The 17,868-nt window shown below is 38.5% G+C and overlaps 1 protein-coding gene and 1 pseudogene across 4 annotated transcripts in view; both read right to left on the reverse strand.

Annotated features, from left to right (window-relative positions):
* Positions 1–2,404: 2,404 nt before the first annotated feature.
* LOC132593599 (mirror-image polydactyly gene 1 protein-like) lies at positions 2,405–5,383 on the reverse strand (annotated as a pseudogene).
* A 2,131-nt stretch (positions 5,384–7,514) lies between these two features.
* The window catches only part of MCU (mitochondrial calcium uniporter), a 208,081-nt gene continuing 197,727 nt past the window's right edge, over positions 7,515–17,868 (reverse strand). Inside the window, exons 7-9 of one of the 4 annotated variants that reach the window (XM_030862565.2) lie at positions 10,843–10,959; positions 9,407–9,470; positions 7,515–8,162 (exon numbers count right to left, since the gene is read on the reverse strand). In XM_030862565.2, coding sequence (XP_030718425.1) covers positions 8,059–8,162; positions 9,407–9,470; positions 10,843–10,959 — 285 coding nt within the window. In that variant the 3' untranslated portion in view covers positions 7,515–8,058. Of the gene's footprint in view, positions 8,163–8,288; positions 9,471–10,842; positions 10,960–17,868 lie in introns of those variants that run through there. The other 3 variants (XM_060286513.1, XM_060286512.1, XM_030862567.2) reach the window with 3 other exon arrangements.

The raw sequence follows: 17,868 nt of genomic DNA on the forward strand, positions 1-17,868 counted from the left end.
AGAAATATTATTGTCATTTAGGAAGTAGTCCCTAAATTTGTCTTCATAATCTTTTAGCACATTTTCTTATTACACTAAGTAGCATTCAAATTACTGTGGCCCCTTTCCTCTAGGGTTTCGGTTCAGTTAAACAGTAATGCTTACTAAGGGCCAGGTAACCTGCTGGTCACGGGTATTTGACAGTGATTAAGGTAAAAGAGGTTCCCACAAGCAGACTTTACAGTCTAGCAAGGGGTTTCCATTGATTTAACTTGTACTCAGCTACTTTATCACTAATGCTAGTGGGACACAGGAAACTTGATCATTATTAGCTTATTAAGTTGCAATCTGATGGCAGCAATGGATGACTCTGGGACTGAGGAACTGTTTCATGGCAGGGTAGTGCTGCTACGTGGCAATGGTCTTAACTGAGGAACTGTTTCATTACAGGGTAGTGCTGCTAAGTGGCAATGGTCTTAACAGAAATAACAAAACCGTACAATTTCCTGTCCCTGAGAAGCCATCTGACTGCTTCATATGTGTTGCAGAGAAACGGAGGACGTGTGCGTGAGATAAACCCAGATTTGCTGCCAGGATTGATTGCTAGAGTCAAGGACTTTTACCAGATAGTCCTTTGGTTCTGTAAACAAGTCTTCCCAGGATGGTAGGATATTTTTCTTATTCCTATTTTTTCCTTTTTAGTTGACCGGCCTTTTCATTTTAATTTTTTATGATGAAAATTTCAAATATATACAAAGTAGAAAAAACAATAAAGAGTACCCAGCTGCAATAACAGTTAACATTTTGTCAATCTTATTTCATTTATACAGCAGTATGTATTTCTAACAAATGGCCTTTCTTTTTTATATAATCGTATTGTCATTATTACAACTATGGAAAGTAGCAGTAATTCCTTAATATCATCTAATACTCATTCCATATTTACATTTCCCCAGTTGTTTCAAAAATTTCTTTGTATTGCTAGCTTGAGTCAGGATTCAAACAAGAGCTATAGGGGCTTCCCTGGTGGCACAGTGGTTAGGAATCCACCTGCCAATGCAGGGGACACGGGTTCAATCCCTGGTCTGGGAAGATCCCACATGCCGCAGAGCAACTAAGCCCATGCGCCACAACTACTGCACTCTAGAGCCCGTGAGCCACAACTACTAGAGCCTGCGCACCAAGAGAAGCCACCGCAATGAGAAGCCACCGCAATGAGAAGTCCGCGCACTGCAACGAGGAGTAGCCCCTGCTCACCGCAACTAGAGAAAGCCTGCGTGCAGCAACGAAGACCCAACGCAGCCAAAAATAAATAAATAAATAAAATAAATTTATAACAAAACAAAACAAACAAGAGCTATACACTGCTTGTGGTTGGGTCTCTTAAATTCTTTTAATCTATAACAGTCCCTCTACCTCCCATGCTACTTGTTGAAGAAACCCAGTCTTTTGTCCTATAGAACGTCTCACATCCTGAGTTTCACTGACCACTTTGTGTGGTGTCTTTTCCTTTCTCTCACATTTATTTTTTAGTTTTTTTAATAAGTCATTTTTATTATACATTATAAAAGTAGTGGCCCATAACACATTGGAACAACGTTTTTTTAAACTGGTTTTCACCACAGACAGTTTGAGAAGCACTGATTTGGATGACTTGCTTCTCATCTGTACCACTGTGATTTGACAACAAAGGTTACTTTCCCCCATTAAAAAATTTTTTTTCTTGCCAATATTCTAGATAAAAGCAAGAATCACCCATACAACACTCTAGCCTCACAATTTCTTGACTCATTTATTCCAATAAAATATACCTTCAAACAATAACCTTGGCCATATCTTGTCCTTAGTCCTCTTTAATCCTTAACTCTGAAACTCTGCTCTTGGATCACAAACTTTCATTCCCTACCTTCTTACTAAAACTGCTCTTTACTCTTCCTACTGGAATAAACACTTTGTCTGGATATGGACTTGCTTCCCTGAATGCAATGCTTATGCAAAAACAGCCATCCATGGACTTATAGAATGCCTTACATATCACCATGAGATTCCACACAGCATTGTTTTGATCAAGGAACTCACTTCATAGCACATGAAGTGTGGCAATGGGCTCATGCTCATGAACACTGATCTTACCAAGTTCTGCATCATCCTGACACAGCTAGTTTGATAAAACAGTGGAATGGATTTTTGAAGACTTGATTATAGTGCCCGATATGTGGCAATACCTGGTGGGGCTAGGACAAGGTTCTCCATGACAGTGTATATGCTCTAAACCAGAATCCAGCATATGGTACTTTTTCATCCACAGCCAATATTCACGGGTCCAGGAATCAAGGGGTTGAAATGGGAGTGGCTTCATTCATTATTACCCGTAGTGATCCAATAGCAAGATTTTTGCTTCCCATCTCTGCAAACTGAGATTCTGCTAATCCAGAGGTCTTATTACTTCCAAAGGGAGAAAAACTTCCACCTGAGACAAAGCAGTATCCCGTTCTTCAATCACTGCATTCATTTCTTCTGCAGTTATTCTCTTTTTACATTCCTTGGTATTGTAGATTCTATCCACAGTTATAGCTCCATTCTTCTGAATAGCTATCCCTGTGTCTGCACTGTTTATTCTGTTCAGTAATTCCTGTAATGTCATGTCATTTTCTTCAGGGTTAATATTTTCTAGCAGTTTTAGAGACATTTCCATATGCTTGGCTCGTGCAATTGCTTCATCTCTCTCCTCATTGGCTAACTGCAGTCGAGACATAATAGCTTCATCACGTTCCCTCTGCGAAATACACCTCTTCAACCAGAGCTGCTGTTTTTTCAGCAATTTGAGCTTCTGTTGCTTTTTCTTGGAGTTCCAGTTTAAGCTTTAGTTTTCTCTGTTCTTTATCTTCTTTAGTCAGTTTTTCTTGAAGCTTTTTTTTTTTTTTTGTGGTATGTGGGCCTCTCACTGTTGTGGTCTCTCCCGTTGTGGAGCACAGGCTCTGGACACGCAGGCTCAGCGGCCATGGCTCACGGGCCTAGCCGCTCTGCGGCATGTGGGATCTTCCCAGACCGGGGCACGAACCTGTGTCCCCTGCATTGGCAGGTGGGCTCTCAACCACTAAGCCACCAGGGAAGCCCTTCTTGAAGCTTTTTATTGCTTGCTTTGAGAATGTCCAATTCTTTTCGAAGCAACGCTATTGTCTCCTCTTTAAGTCTGAAGTAACTTGACAAGGAATCATACATTTGTAATGCAAATCATTATTTCTATGTTCCATAATGTTGGCTTTTTCTCTGGTACAGTGAGCTTTCTCATCACCTAGATGAGGACTGATGACTTGAAAATTCCTTGATCTCTGCTCTGGCAGTTCTATGCCCTCATATGTAGCTTCATTAACTAATTCATTGGATTTCTGTTGCATGCTTCCCTTAGAATTCACAGGCAGTTGCTCATCTGGCTGTGTACTTTTATTTCTCCCAGTGGTCTCTTGTTCAAGATAACTATGGGTTATGTCTGGACTAATGCAGCACTGTCCTGGTGTTAAAATACACTGGTTGGTTATAAAATACAGGCAATGAAGGTTTCTTTCATAGCTGGTTGGAAGAACAATAACAACCACCACTTATCTAGGCCCTTTTGACCAGTCATCCATTTGTACTTCTTGTTTGCTCTGGCAAGGTCTCTGGATTTTGCGCCAAGATTTGAAGCTTTGTACGGCATGGCTCAGCGTGCCTAAAGAAGCACAGCATTCTTTGCCGAAACTTACAAGTGTGAGACCTGAGATGCGCCCCGCACCGCCCCAGGAGCCGACTCTGCGCTCTCGCCCAGAGCTTCTCAGGCCCGACGCGCAGGAACCACGTCCACCAACCGATGCTTACTCGGAGCCTCCCTGCCCGCCTGGGGCTCCTCTGTGCAGGGAGGTGCGCAGGGAGATGTAAGCATCTATTTTTCTAAAGTATGTGCTATTAGAAATTAAAACAAAAATACTCCGGTGACAGTGAACAAATTTAATGCACAGGCAGGAATGGTGGAAATAGATCAGTTAGGAGATAGATTAACCAATGTACTCTTCAGGAGAAATCTGAGCTAGGATAACAATTTGAGAGAGCTACCAGCCTATAAATGGTAACTGAAATTGGGGGAGGAGAATGGATGAGATCATTCATGGAAAATGGGGTCCAAGATGGGACCTTGGAGAAGCCTAATATAAAGATGTGGGCAGAGGAAGAGGATGCTGCAAAATAGGCTGAGAAGTAGTCAGAGATTTACAGAGAAGTAGTCGTCACAAGAGCTGAGGGCAGTTTCAAGGTGGAAGGATTGCTCGGTGGATGATGCATTTATAAAACATACATAAATGAATATTTATAAAGTGGGTCATTTTATATTCAGTAGGTCTTGTTAAAATTAACCTATACATTTATCCTAAGGAAATAACCACATAGTCCATTTTGGAAGACAAGGAGTTTGGACTTATTTGGGGAGCAACGAACTAAAGGTTGTTGGTAGTGATAAAAATGAATGACAACCCGGGTTTCCCTGGCGGCTCAGTTGTTAAGAATCCGCCTGCCAATGCAGGGGGTACGGGTTCGAGCCCTGGTCCGGGAAGATCCCACATGCCGCGGAGCAACTAAGCTCGTGTGCCACAACTACTGAGCCTGCGCTCTAGAACCCACGAGCCACAACTACTCAGCCCACGAGCCTAGAGCCCGTTCTCCACAACAAGAGAAGCCACCGCAATGAGAAGCCTGTGCACCACAACGAAGAGTAGCCTCCACACACCACAGCTAGAGAAAGTCCGCGCAGAGCAACGAAGACCTAATGCAGCCAAAAATAAATAAATAAAATAAATTAAAAAAAAAAAAGAATGACAACCCTTAACAGTTTTGGTGAAACTGAATTCCGAAATCTAAGAAGTTCCACATTTCTGTGAACTCTTTCCAGACAGATTTTAAAAATTCAACCTATTTGTATTTGTTTTTGTAAGCATCTACTGTGTGCTTACCACTACACCCTCACAGGCAAGATACAATAGTACGTACGTGTGACATGATCTCTATCCTTTCCATTTACCATAGTCACCATACTCACCAATCCTCACTCAGTCTGGTTGTTTGATCATAGAATTCACTGATGAGTTATGACACAGATGCCCTCTCTATGCCTCAGTTTCCTTCTCTTTAAAGCCACGGTTTGATGAGGTCAATGGTTTGCATCAGAATCACCAGGAGTGCTTGCTGAACACAGATTGCTGGTTCCACTCCTAGTTTGATTCAGTAGGGAGTGGAGAACTTGCATTTCTGGAGAGGTAGGTTGCTGTTCCAGGAACCATACTCTGAGAACACTTTTACTTTCTCCAGCTCTACAAGTCTATGATCCCTTAGCGAAACTGCATTACCTATGCTCACTAATGGATTTAACACTCTCCATTATTCACCAGAGCCTAAGAGGATGTTGTGGAATATGTAGTTATTATTTGCCTTAAAAAAATTTTTTTTTTTACTGGAATATAGTTGACTTAGAATGTTGTGTTAGTTTCAGCTGTACAGCAAAGTGAATAGTTATATATATACATAGATCCATTCTTTTTCAGATTCTTTTCCCATATGTTATTACAGAATATTTAGTAGAGTTTCCTGTGCTATACAGTAGGTCTTTATCAGTTATCTATTATATATATAGTAGTGTGCATATGTTAATCCCAAACTCCTAATTTATCACTTCTCCCCATGTTTCCCCTCTGGCAACCATAAGTTTGATTTTGAGATCTGTGAGTCTGTTTCTGTTTTGTAAATAAGTTCATTTGTATCACTTTTTTATTAGATTCCACATATAAGTGATATCATATGATATTTGTCTTTCTCTGTCTGACTTACTTCACTTAGTATGATAATCTCTAGGTCCATCCATGTTGCTGCAAATGGTGCTACTTCATTCTTTTTTATGGCTGAGTAATATTCCACTGTATATATGTACCACATCTTCTTTACCCATTCCTCTGTTGATGGACATTTAGGTTGCTTCCACGTCTTGGCTATTGTAAATAGTGCTGCAATGAACATTGGGGTGCATGTATCTTTTTAAATTATGGTTTTCTCCAGATATATGCCTAGGAGTAGGATTGCTGGATCATATGATAGTTCTATATTTAGTTTTTAAGGAACCTCCATACTGTTTTGTTCTCCATAATGGTTGTAACAATTTACATTCCCACCAACAGTGTAGGAGGGTTCCCTTTTCTCCACACCTTCTCCAGCATTTATTGTTTGTAGGTTTTTTGATGATGGCCATTCTGACTGGTGTGAGGTGATACCTCATTGTCATTCTGATTTGCATTTCTCTGATAATTAGTGATGTTGAGCATCTTTTCACGTGCTTTTTGGCCTTCTGTATGTCTTCTTTGGAGAAATGTCTATTTAAATCTGCCCATTTTTTGATAGGATTGTTTTTTTGACATTGAGCTGCATGAGCTGTTTGTATATTTTGGAGATTAATCCCTTGTTGGTTGCTTTGCAAATATTTTCTCCCACTCTGTGGGTTGTCTTTTCATTTTGTTTATAGTTTCCTTTGTTGTGCAAAAGCTTTCAAGCTTAATTAGGTCTCATTTATTTTTGTTACTCTAGGAGGTGGATCAAAAAAGATATTGCTGTGATTTATGTCAAAGAGTGTTCTGCTTATGTTTTCCTTTAAGAGTTTTATAGTATCCGGCCTTACATTTAGGTCTTTCATCCATTTTGAGTTTATTTGTGTGTATGGTGTTAAGAAGCGTTCTAGTTTCATTCTTTTACACGTAGCTGTCCAGTCTTCCCAGCACCACTTATTGAAGAGACTCTTTTTCTCCATTGTATATTCTTGCCTCCTTTGTCGTAGTTGACCATAGGTGCATGGGTGTAGTTATTATTTGTTGAATGCAAACAATGGCTTAATATTTTCAATCTTATCTTCTTAAACCTTACATATCTTAGGGATGTTTGTGTTCGGTTGCTGTGAGCTGCCAGGAGAGGCAGCACCGTAGCTGTGGAGGTTCTTAGTACATCTCACACTGCACTTAATGCAGACATTTAATACATGCTTTTTGATATGCCTTCGATGGACTAGGTGGCATGTGATATTTTCCCATTTGGTGATCATTATAAATTTGATACAAACTCTTAAAATAATGAGTATTTGATCTTAGTTCATCCTTGAACAAGTTTCTGGAGTCCAGGAGACCACACTGGGCAATCTGATGATCTGATATAATGGAGATATTTCCTGTTAATCAGGAGATAAGGATATTAGTGTCAGTGCTGTCCTTGGCTCTATCACAATTGCAGAGGTCACCGAACCTCTAGTGGCTCTGGAAAACTAGGAAAATATTGACCATCTTAAGTTCAGGAATAATTCATGAAATGCCTTGTAAAAATATAGGCTCCAGGAACAAAACTTAATTTCAAAATGGTATTTTTATAAAAATTAATTTTAGAGGTAAAAACTTTTCCACTTTGAATCAGAATAAGCTTGTTTTTGTTTCTGATCTTGGTTGTTTTGCTTTAAAGAATGAGATGCTATAGTTCAAAAATTGAATAAGTATTTATTGTTCCAGAAGGTACATTGCTTTTTATACATATTTCATAAATGATACAGGATTTTACACATGTTCAATATTTTGCTATTTGTTTAAAGGACTTTTCTCCACGTTCTCCCTCCCCTTGCCTCCCACACACCCTGAAAGGATTTGCTCATTGCACTGTGCTGTTTCTTCTTAAAAACCCTGCGTACAAACAGGATAAATGGTTTAAAAATAATTCACACAACTTAACAGAAATAAATGAGGGAAGGGGGTTGAACGATTCGGGGGGCGGGTGGGGAAGGAAGTGGGAGGAGGGATGAGAAGTGGAGACATGCATCCTTTCATTCCGTCATGCCAGTGGAAGGGGTGGTGGCTGGAGCAGCAGCAGCAATCCTGGCTGGCCTTCAACCTCTGCAAGGCACCTGCAGTCTGGGTTTGTCGTTTAAAGTGTTTCTCTTCATACACAATGATCCCAAAGGAGGAAGAAAAAGAGAAAGAAACCCCTTGCCACAATGAAGAGGGATCAATCATGTGAAAGAAAAAAGCCAATCAATCAGCTGTGCGGCAAGCCCCAACATCCTTTCCATCCTGCCCCCGCAGTAGTTAAAAGCAGGATAGTAGACACAGATTCCTTTGACTCTTCAAGTGTGATGTCATCTGGAAATATGGTAGAAAATATTTTGATAGAGTATAAGATTAACTCCTTTTTCTTTCAATTTAAGAAAAAATAGGGTGAAGAGGGTAGGCTGAAAGAAGCCATAGAAATGTATTCCTGTACAAAGATAAATTGTACCCTTTGAGATCCACACACTTGATTTACAACTACTGAAGTGGTGGAGGTGGGAGGGCTCACAAACAGTGTGGGAGTGTGTGTCCTTCGAGATTAACAAGGTCTCCAGACAAGGTAGTGCCATCTGGGTGGCCTGGAATGCTGTCACACAAACAGATTAACAGCAGTGAAACTATTCTGGTTCTGAAATGGCTACAGAGCCATGGTTTTTAGCCATTTTGTAAACCTTACATCTTCCTGATTTGGTAATACAGCTGAACACTCCGCCTCTGGCTTTAGCTGTGGAGGGAGAGGGGAGTATCAATGGGATAGTTAAATAAAGGAGGGAAATCTGTCCTCCTCTTAAAAAGATTAATTAGTAAAAAACAAAACAAAAAAACCTCATGCATTGTTGCCAATTATTTCTAGACAGTGATCCAGAGAACTGGAATATTGAGACATTTAAGAAGGTATTAAGGGATAATCCAAAGTGTCAATTGTCAAACAGTCATAAGTTGGTTCCAATTATCATATGGATAAAATTAGTGTACCAACAGGTGTGGGTGGTCAGAAATGGGGCACAAACGGGAGAGATTCCTGGTAACTTTGCAGAGACTGGGTCCAATCTAAAATAAATGCTAATGACATGGACTCAGACTCTGTTTGCCACCCACATATCTCGAGGGTTTGCTTTTCTGGTATATTTATTTACTGCTATGTCAAAAATAAGAAAAGTTAAATTAAAAAAAAATTTAGAGCTGAGTGGGGTGCTGGTGTGTTACTATTTTGCTGACCCTGAAAAGAAGATGCAAGAAACAACACCCCCTAGCATCACTTTCTCTCAACTATAATAATAATACATGATTTTCATCCAGAAACTGAGATTCTTGATTAAGACAATATTCACTAAGCCCTTTGAGCTTATATTCCACAAAGCCTGATGGTCAGATTTTAACATTCCTTTCTTCCCTAAGATCTTTTTGTTTTTGTTTTTTAATTAAAGTTAAAAACCCTCTACCCAGACATGGCTCCCAGCTTCCACCTGCAATGCTTTAATTAAAAAGGCCATAGTTATAAACAGATGTTCTTTCTGCTGGGATTCAGAGGCTCTCTGCAGATCAATCTTCCTCACCAATCTGTCGGAGGGGCAGATGCACTTGTAATGGGTCTCTCAGTCTCTTAAGATCCATTTCTGCCTAAAATAGAAACAAAAGGTGAGAAAACTGGCTAGCCAAGCTTTCAATGATATTACTGTCTCCTGAGAAGAGGAAACTGTCTGTCCTCCATCACTATGAGTCAGAGAAATCATCTCAATCACTCTCAAAGTAAGAGTGCCTCAGAGGCAAAGAATGTTAAAGGCACAGGACAACAAAGCAGGACAGAAACAGAAGTCTGTCCTGGCAGTTTCAGCTATCAACAGAGCCTCCAGAAAAGACTGTGCAATCAACAGGGCAGGATCAGGGGCTCAAGAATGTGGGAGCAACTGATGCACCTTGATGGCATTTCTCCAGAGAGAAGCCCTTTTACAAACTTTTTGCCTGGAGCCAGAATTCAAATTTATGCTCCTCAAGGCTTTAGTTATTTGTCTAGTGGTTGTTTAAGTTTTTCACTTATCAGGAACTTTTAAAACAGGGATGTGCAGTCAACTGCAGCACTTTCAAAACTCACACGTGCTTGGGCCTCACCCCTGAGGAGTTGGATTAATAGGTTTGGGGGGAGCTGAAGCACCTGTATTTTTAATAGCTCCAGAGATGATTCTGACGCATTCCCTCCAGTTGAGAACCACCACACAGAGCAACAGAAGGTAAGAATTCACTTAGGCCAAGGCAGGGAGATGAATTAAGCCTATTCAAAGCACAACTCCGTCACCAAAAAGGGACAGAGAAGGAGGAGAAGGTCCAGAGAAGAGTAATTAAACATTAAAGAGAATGGAAGGGCTTCCAGAGGTTTTAAAAAAAAATCTCTAAAGTCATGAAAGACTGCAGAGAAAAGAAATGAGGATTTCTTCACCAAAATCAAAGATATCAGAGTGAGGGGGAGGCACAATCAGAAATGTGAAAGAGGTAGCTGTTATGAAAAATAAGATATCAGTCTTTAAAAAAAACATTTCTAGCTCAGTAATCTCTCACCTGCACCTAGCAAACATTTCTAGTAGTCTCTCTCTGACCTGGATTTTATTTTGGCTCCATTGCTACCACACATCTCAGGTGAGAGATCTTCGGGTCAATTGCAGAAAGAATAAAAAAAGAGAGAAAAGTAAAAACAGACCTCTCTAAAGAAACAAAATGAAAAATATAAAAATAGGTTTAAAAATTTCAATATGCTAGTGATAAAAGGATAGATAGGACTCATTATCTTTTCATCTGCTTGGGTTATAAAACTTTCTGGAGCATTGACCATGCTAAAATAGTCATTTTTATCAACTGAGGAATAATTTACATAGGAAGAAGAGGATTGGATCATTCTTTCAGAGTTTACCCATCTAAGTATTTGACTGTAGATGATGATGATGACGATAATGCCATACAAGATGAGGCTGGGATTTACTTTAATTTTTGTAAAACTTACCTGAGCGATTGCATCTTTGAGTTGATTGTATTTCTCTAGGTCAAAACGTGACTTTTTGGCTCCTTTATGGAAAAATAATAAGTATTGTCTGTCTCTGGCTTCTGGATAAACATATTCCTACAAAAATAAAGAAGAAATTAAATTATACTCCTTAGCACACTATCTTCACAAAATAAGCATTTACTGTTGATTAGATTCAATATACATGAGCATATATAAAGATATACTACTGACATGTGCTGTATTAAATATTTATTTCTTAAACATTTTTTTGTTTTGTTTTGTTTTTTGTTTTTGTTTTTGCGGTACGCAGGCCTCTCACTGTTGTGGCCTCTCCCGTTGCGGAGCACAGGCTCCAGATGCGCAAGCTCAGCGGCCATGGCTCACGGGCCCAGCCACTCCGCGGCATGTGGGATTTTCCTGGACCGGGGCACGAACCCGTGTCCCCTGCATCGGCAGGCGGACTCTCAACCACTGCGCCACCAGGGAAGCCCTCTTAAACATTTTTTATTGCACAACACACACAGAAGAGTACACACACACAAAATGTACATCATAAAGAATCATCATCACGTAATAAATGTTAATCATCACCAGACAGAGAAAATAGAATACCACCAGTAACTCACAAGCCCCCTTCCTGCCCCTTTCCAATTACTAACCCCTCCTTCCCCACCAAAGTAATCACTATCTTGACTTTTATGGTAACTGTTTTCCTGCTCTCTTTACAGCTTTCTTACTTAAGCATACACTCCCCTGAGCTCTACAGCTGAGTTTCACCTGTTTTTTGAAATTTATAAAAATGGAGTCAGATAGTATGCACTGTGTATGGCTACTTTCACTCAATATCATGTTTGTGATATTCATCTTTTTCGTGTAGCTGTAGTCTGTTCATTTCCATTGATATGTTATATTCTATTGTGTGGCTACATCACAATTTATTTATCTGTTGTACTACTGATAGATTTTTGGGTTGTTTCTAGGTTTTAGCTGTTATAAATAATGCTGTCAAGATCATCTCTGGACTTATCTTCTGTTCGGTATAAACCTATGAATGGAAATTCTGGACCATAGCGTATGCTTGTGTTTAAATTTAAGGAGTGATATCAAAATGGTTGTACCAGTTATACTACCATAAGCAGGACATGAGTTGCCATCACTTCACCTACTTGCCAATACCTGGTATTGTCAGTTAAAAAACGAGTTAGGCAGAAATACTACCTCAGGTTCTGTTCCCTTACAGGTTATTACAAAATATTGAGTATAGTTCCCTGTGCTATACTATAGGTCCTTGTTGGTTATCTATTTTATATAGTTTGTATATGTTAATCCCAAACTCCTAATTTATATTACTACATTTTAAAAACAACTTTACTTGAGATACCATACAATTTACCCATTTAAAGTATAATAGTCAATGCTTTTTAGCATAGTCAGAATTGTACAACCATTACTACAATAATTTTTAGAATATTTTCATCATCCCCCAAAGAAACCCCATACCCTTTAACATCACTTCCTATTTCCCTCCATACTTCCAGTTCTAAGTTAACTAGTAGCCTTTCTGTCTCTATAGATTTGCCTTTTCTGGATATTTCACAAGTGGAATCATAAAAAAGCCTTTTGTGTCTGGCTTCTTTCAAGGCTCATCTATTTGTAGCATGTATCAGTGCATTATTTCTTTTTATTGACAAATAATATTCCATTAAATGGAATATGCTACATCAGGGGTCCCCAACCTCCCGGCTGCAGACCGGTAGCGGTCCGCGGCCTGTTAGGAACTGGGCCGCACAGCAGGAGGTGAGCAGTGGGCGAGCCAGCGAAGCTTCATCTGCCGCTCCCCATCCCTCGCATTACCGCCTGAACCATCCCCTGCCATCCCCTCCCCCAGGGAAAAATCATCTTCCACAAAACCGGTCCCTGGTGCCAAAAAGGTTGGGGACCACTGTGCTACATTTTATTTATCTATTTGTCAAGTGATAGACATTTGGGTTTTTTCCACTTTCTGGCTATTATGAATAATCTTGCTGTGAACATTTGTGTACAAATTTTTGTGTGGACACGTTTTTATTTCTCTTGAAGAGATATAGCATTTTCCTGATCACTCATGAGGCTGAGGCCTTTTCATATCCTCTTTTATATTATTGGCCATTTGCATATCCTCGTTTAGAAGTGCCTGTACAAACCTCTTGCCATTTTTTTCCTACTGGATTGTGTGTCTTTTTCTTACTGATTTGTAGGATTTGTTACTATATTATGGATATGGATCCTTTGTTGGATATACATACTGGAAACATCTCCTCCCAGCCCACTCTCCCTCTTCATGGTGCTCTTTAATAAATAGATGTCCTTAATGTTAATATAGCCTAATTTATCATTCCTATTCTTTATGGTTAGCATTTTTCATTCTGTGTAAAAAATCATTCCCTATTCCACAGTAATTAAGATATTCTATATTATCTTCCAGGAGCTTCATCGTGTTACCTTTTATATTTAGATCAACAATCTGTCTGGAATTAATTTTTGTTTATAGTGTAAGGATGGGGTCATTTCTTTTTTCTATATGGATATTCAATTGTCCTAGCACCATTTATCAAAAAACTCTTTCCCTGCAGTGCCATTTTTCTAAAATCAAAAGTTCATTTATACTAGGTCTATTTCTACTTCTCTCTTCTATTCCACTGGACTATTTGTCCATCCCTGTGTCACTGTCTTAATCACTGCAGTATTGTAACTAAAGCTGCAGTCTTCATATCTGAGAGTAAATCCTCTTACCTAGTTTTTCTTCAAGTGTTTATTACTTTTCTTAGTCCTCTGTATTTCAATATACATTTTAGAATCAGTTTATTAAAATATCTTCCCCCAACTCCAAATCTGTTGGGATTCTGACTGGGACTGCACTGACTCTAATAGATCAATGTGGATAAAACCAACATTTTTGCACTATTTACTTTTCTAGTCCATGAACATGCTCTATCATTATATTTATTAACTCTCCTATAATTTTATGTTTCTCTACATAGAGGTCTTGTACATATTTTGCATGATTTATTTGGTTACTTATTTATTTTTTAACATCTTTATTGGAGTATAATTGCTTTACAATGGTGTGTTAGTTTCTGCTTTATAACAAAGTGAATCAGCTATACATAAACATATATCCCCATATGTCTTCCCTCTTACGTCTCCTTCCCACCCTCCCTATTCCTCCCCTCTCGGTGGACACAAAGCACTGAGCTGATCTCCCTGTGCTATGTGGCTGCTTCCCACTAGCTATTTTACATTTGGTAGTGTACATATGTCCATGCCACTCTCTCACTTCATCCCAGCTTCCCCTTCCCCATGTCCTAAAGTCCATTCTCTAGGTCAGCGTCTTTATTCCTGTCCTGCCACTAAGTTCTTCAGAACCATTTTTTTTTAGATTCAATACATATGTGTTATCATATGGCATTTTTCTCTTTCTGACTTACTTCACTCTGTACGACAGTCTCTAGGTCCATCCACCTCATTACAAATAACTCAATTTCGTTTCTTTTTATGGCTGACTAATATTCCATTGTATATATGGGCCACATCTTCTTTATCCATTCATCTGTTGATGGACAGTTAGGGTGCTTCCATGTCCTGGATATTGTAATTAGAGCTGCAATGAACATTGTGGTACATGACTCTTTTTGAATTGTGGTTTTCTCAGGGTATATGCCCAGTAGTGGGATTGCTGGGTCATATGGTAGTTCTATTTTTAGTTCTTTAAGGAACCTCCATACTGTTCTCCATAGTGGCTGTATCAATTTACATTCCCACCAGCATTTATTGTTTGTAGATTTTTTGATGATGGCCATTCTGACTGGTGTGAGGTGATACCTCATTGTAGTTTTGGTTTGCATTTCTCTAAGGATTAGCAATGTTGAGCATCCATCCATGTGTTTGTTGGCAATCTGTATATCTTCTTTGCAGAAATGTCTATTTAGGTCAACTGCCCATTTTTGGATTGAGTTGTTTGTTTTTTTGATATTGAGCTGCATGAGCTGCTTGTAAATTTTGGAGATTAATCCTTTGTCAGTTGCTGCGTTTGCAAATATTTTCTCCCATTCTGAGGGTTGTCTTTTGGGCTTGTTTATGGTTTCCTTTGCTGTGCAAAAGCCTTTAAGTTTCATTAGGTTCCATTTGTTTATTTTTGTTTTTATTTCCATTTCTCTAGGAGGTGGGTCAAAAAGGATCTTGCTGTGATGTATGTCATAGAGTGTTGTGCCTATGTTTTCCTCTAAGAGTTTTATAGTGTCTGGCCTTACATTTAGGTCTTTAATCCATTTTGAGTTTATTTTTGTGTATGGTGTTAAGAAGTGTTCTAATTTCATTCTTTTACATGTAGCTGTCCAGTTTTCCCAGCACCACTTATTGAAGAGGCAATCTTCTCTCCATTGTATATTTTCCCCTCCTTTATCAAATATAAGGTGACCATATGTGTGTGGGTTTATCTCTGGGCTCTCTATCCTGTTCCACTGATCTATATTTCTGTTTTTGTGCCAGTACCATACTGTCTTGATTACTGTAGCTTTGTGTAGTCTGAAGTCAGGGAGCCTGATTCCTCCAGCTCTGTTTTTCTTTCTCAAGATTGCTTTGGCTATTCGGGGTCTTTTGTGTTTCCATACAAATTTTGTTCTAGTTCTGTGAAAAATGCCATTGGTAGTTGGATAGGGATTGCACTGAATCCGTAGATTGCTTTGGGTGGTACAGTCATTTTCACAATGTTGATTCTTCTAATCCAAGAACATTGTATATCTCTCCAGCTGTTTGTATCATCATCTGAGAAGGTGATCTCTATGACTTACTCCTCTGCCTTCTTGAAGCTATCTCTTGCATGATTTATTTTTAAAAGTCATTTTGAGTTGCATCTCTTAAAAAGTTTCATTTTCTAACTATTTTTGGCTGGCATATAGATATGCAATTCATTTATATATATTGACCTTGTATCTAGTAAACTTATAAAACTCACTTATGAATTCTAACTAATTATCTATATACGCTTTTAAAATTTTTCTATGTACAAAATCTATGAATCATGCCAGTTGTTTTTCTTTCCAATATTTTCATCCTCTGTATCTTTTTCTTGCCTTCTGTACTGGCTAGGACTTCTCATTCAAAGTTGAATGGAAGTGGTACTTTTACCCTCCTCCCAGACAATGAAGGAACATTAGAACATTTCAAGTTCACTTACCTGCTCCAGACGTATATGCTATTGTCATATGTTTTAGTTTTTTCTGTATTTTAAATTCCGTAAGAGTTTATTATAATTATTTTATACATTTAATATTCATTTAGATTCACTCACAGATTTACCATTTTCATTGCTCTTCATTCCTTCCTGCTTTTTTTTTACTTTCCACTTGTGATAATCTTCTTTCTGCACAAAGAACACTCTCTAGTATTTCCTTTTGTACAGATCTACTGGTGACAAGTTCTCTATTCGTTTGTCTGGAAGCATCTTTATTTCACCTTTATTTTGGAAGGATATTTTTGCTGAGTATAGAGTTCTAAGTTGACAGTTATTTTCTTTCAACACATCGAAGGTACCATTCCATTACCTTCTGGCTTTCATTTCTGCTGTTGAGAAGTCAGCTATCTAACAGTGACTCCTTTGAAGGCAAGCCTTTCTTGTTCTTCTTTGGCTACTTTTAAGATTTCTTCTTTGTCTTTGTCTTTTGCAGTTTTACTATTGATGTGTCTAGATGTGGATTTCTTTTCCTTTATATTGGTTGTATTTGATGGAATTCTTAAATCTATAAATTAATGTCTTTCATCATTTTGGAAAATTCTCAGCCACCATCTCTGCAAATATTGTTTCTTCCCATTCTCTCCCTCCTCTCCTTCTGAGATGCTAATAAAATTAAAAATATATTAGGCCTTTTCACTCTATCCTCTGTATCTCTCACCCTCTCCTATATTTTACTTCTTTTTGTCTTTCCATACTTTATTTTGAATGGTTTCTTCTGATTTATTTCCAGGTCACTCTATCTCTCTTCTGTCTAATCTGCAGTTAAATCCATCTATTAAATTTTATTTCTAAAATTTTCATTTGTTTTTTAAAAAATCAAGTTATCTGCCAATACTCTCAACCTTACCTTTTATCTCCGTGAATCTAGCAAGTATAATTATTTTAAAGGCTATGTCTGATAAATCCAGTAACTAGATCTCCTATCTGTGTCTGTTTCAAATGTCTACTGTTTCTGTAGGTGTTTTCCTGTGTATCTGCTTATTTTTTATTGTATGACTAACTTTGTATTTGCAAAATTATTTGTAGAAATAATGTAAGGTTTAGGATAATGTTATCTCCTCCCAGGGATGATTAATGTTTTCTTTGGCCTGGAACCAGCGATATCAGCACTCTGGGATCACCAGCATTCTAGGACTACCTCAATCCAATTTACAAGATTGGGATGATCGAAAGATGAGCTACAGTCTCTGAGAGAGGCTACAACAGGTTCTTCTGTTCTACAGTAGTGGCCTTTAAAATTCCAAACCAAAGCAAAAATGTTTCAACCTACTTTAGCAATCCCTGGACACGAATCTCTATGGCTTTGGTCTTTCTAGGTTATCAAGTATAGCTCAGCTTCTTGGCCTCTCAGCCTTACCCTCTTTAATCAATACAAATCCCCAGAGGAAAAAGCACATCTAAACACCAGCTTCACCTTCCTGGGACTTCTCTTCTTCTGGTTCTTGCCTGGTAATTTTTGCTATCTTGTTAGCTCTCTAGAGTCTACAGGCAGATGTATTTTATGTTTTGTCTAACTATTTTAACATTTCCTAGTGGGAGCATTGTTCTGATTACCTAGGATGCCATAACTAGAAACAGAAGTAAATATTTAATTATTGATGATGACAGATAATGAACAAATAGTGGTTGAAGGGACTGTGGAAGCTTTTTAAAAATGGATAGAATCGTGGTCTGAATCAAGTAATACTGACCTAAGGGATAACTGTTGGATTAAAAACTTGAGGGAAAGCCCTCTAGGTTTCATCTAAGTT

Source organism: Globicephala melas, chromosome 16 (genome assembly GCF_963455315.2).
Source record: "Globicephala melas chromosome 16, mGloMel1.2, whole genome shotgun sequence".
Taxonomy (NCBI): domain Eukaryota; kingdom Metazoa; phylum Chordata; class Mammalia; order Artiodactyla; family Delphinidae; genus Globicephala; species Globicephala melas.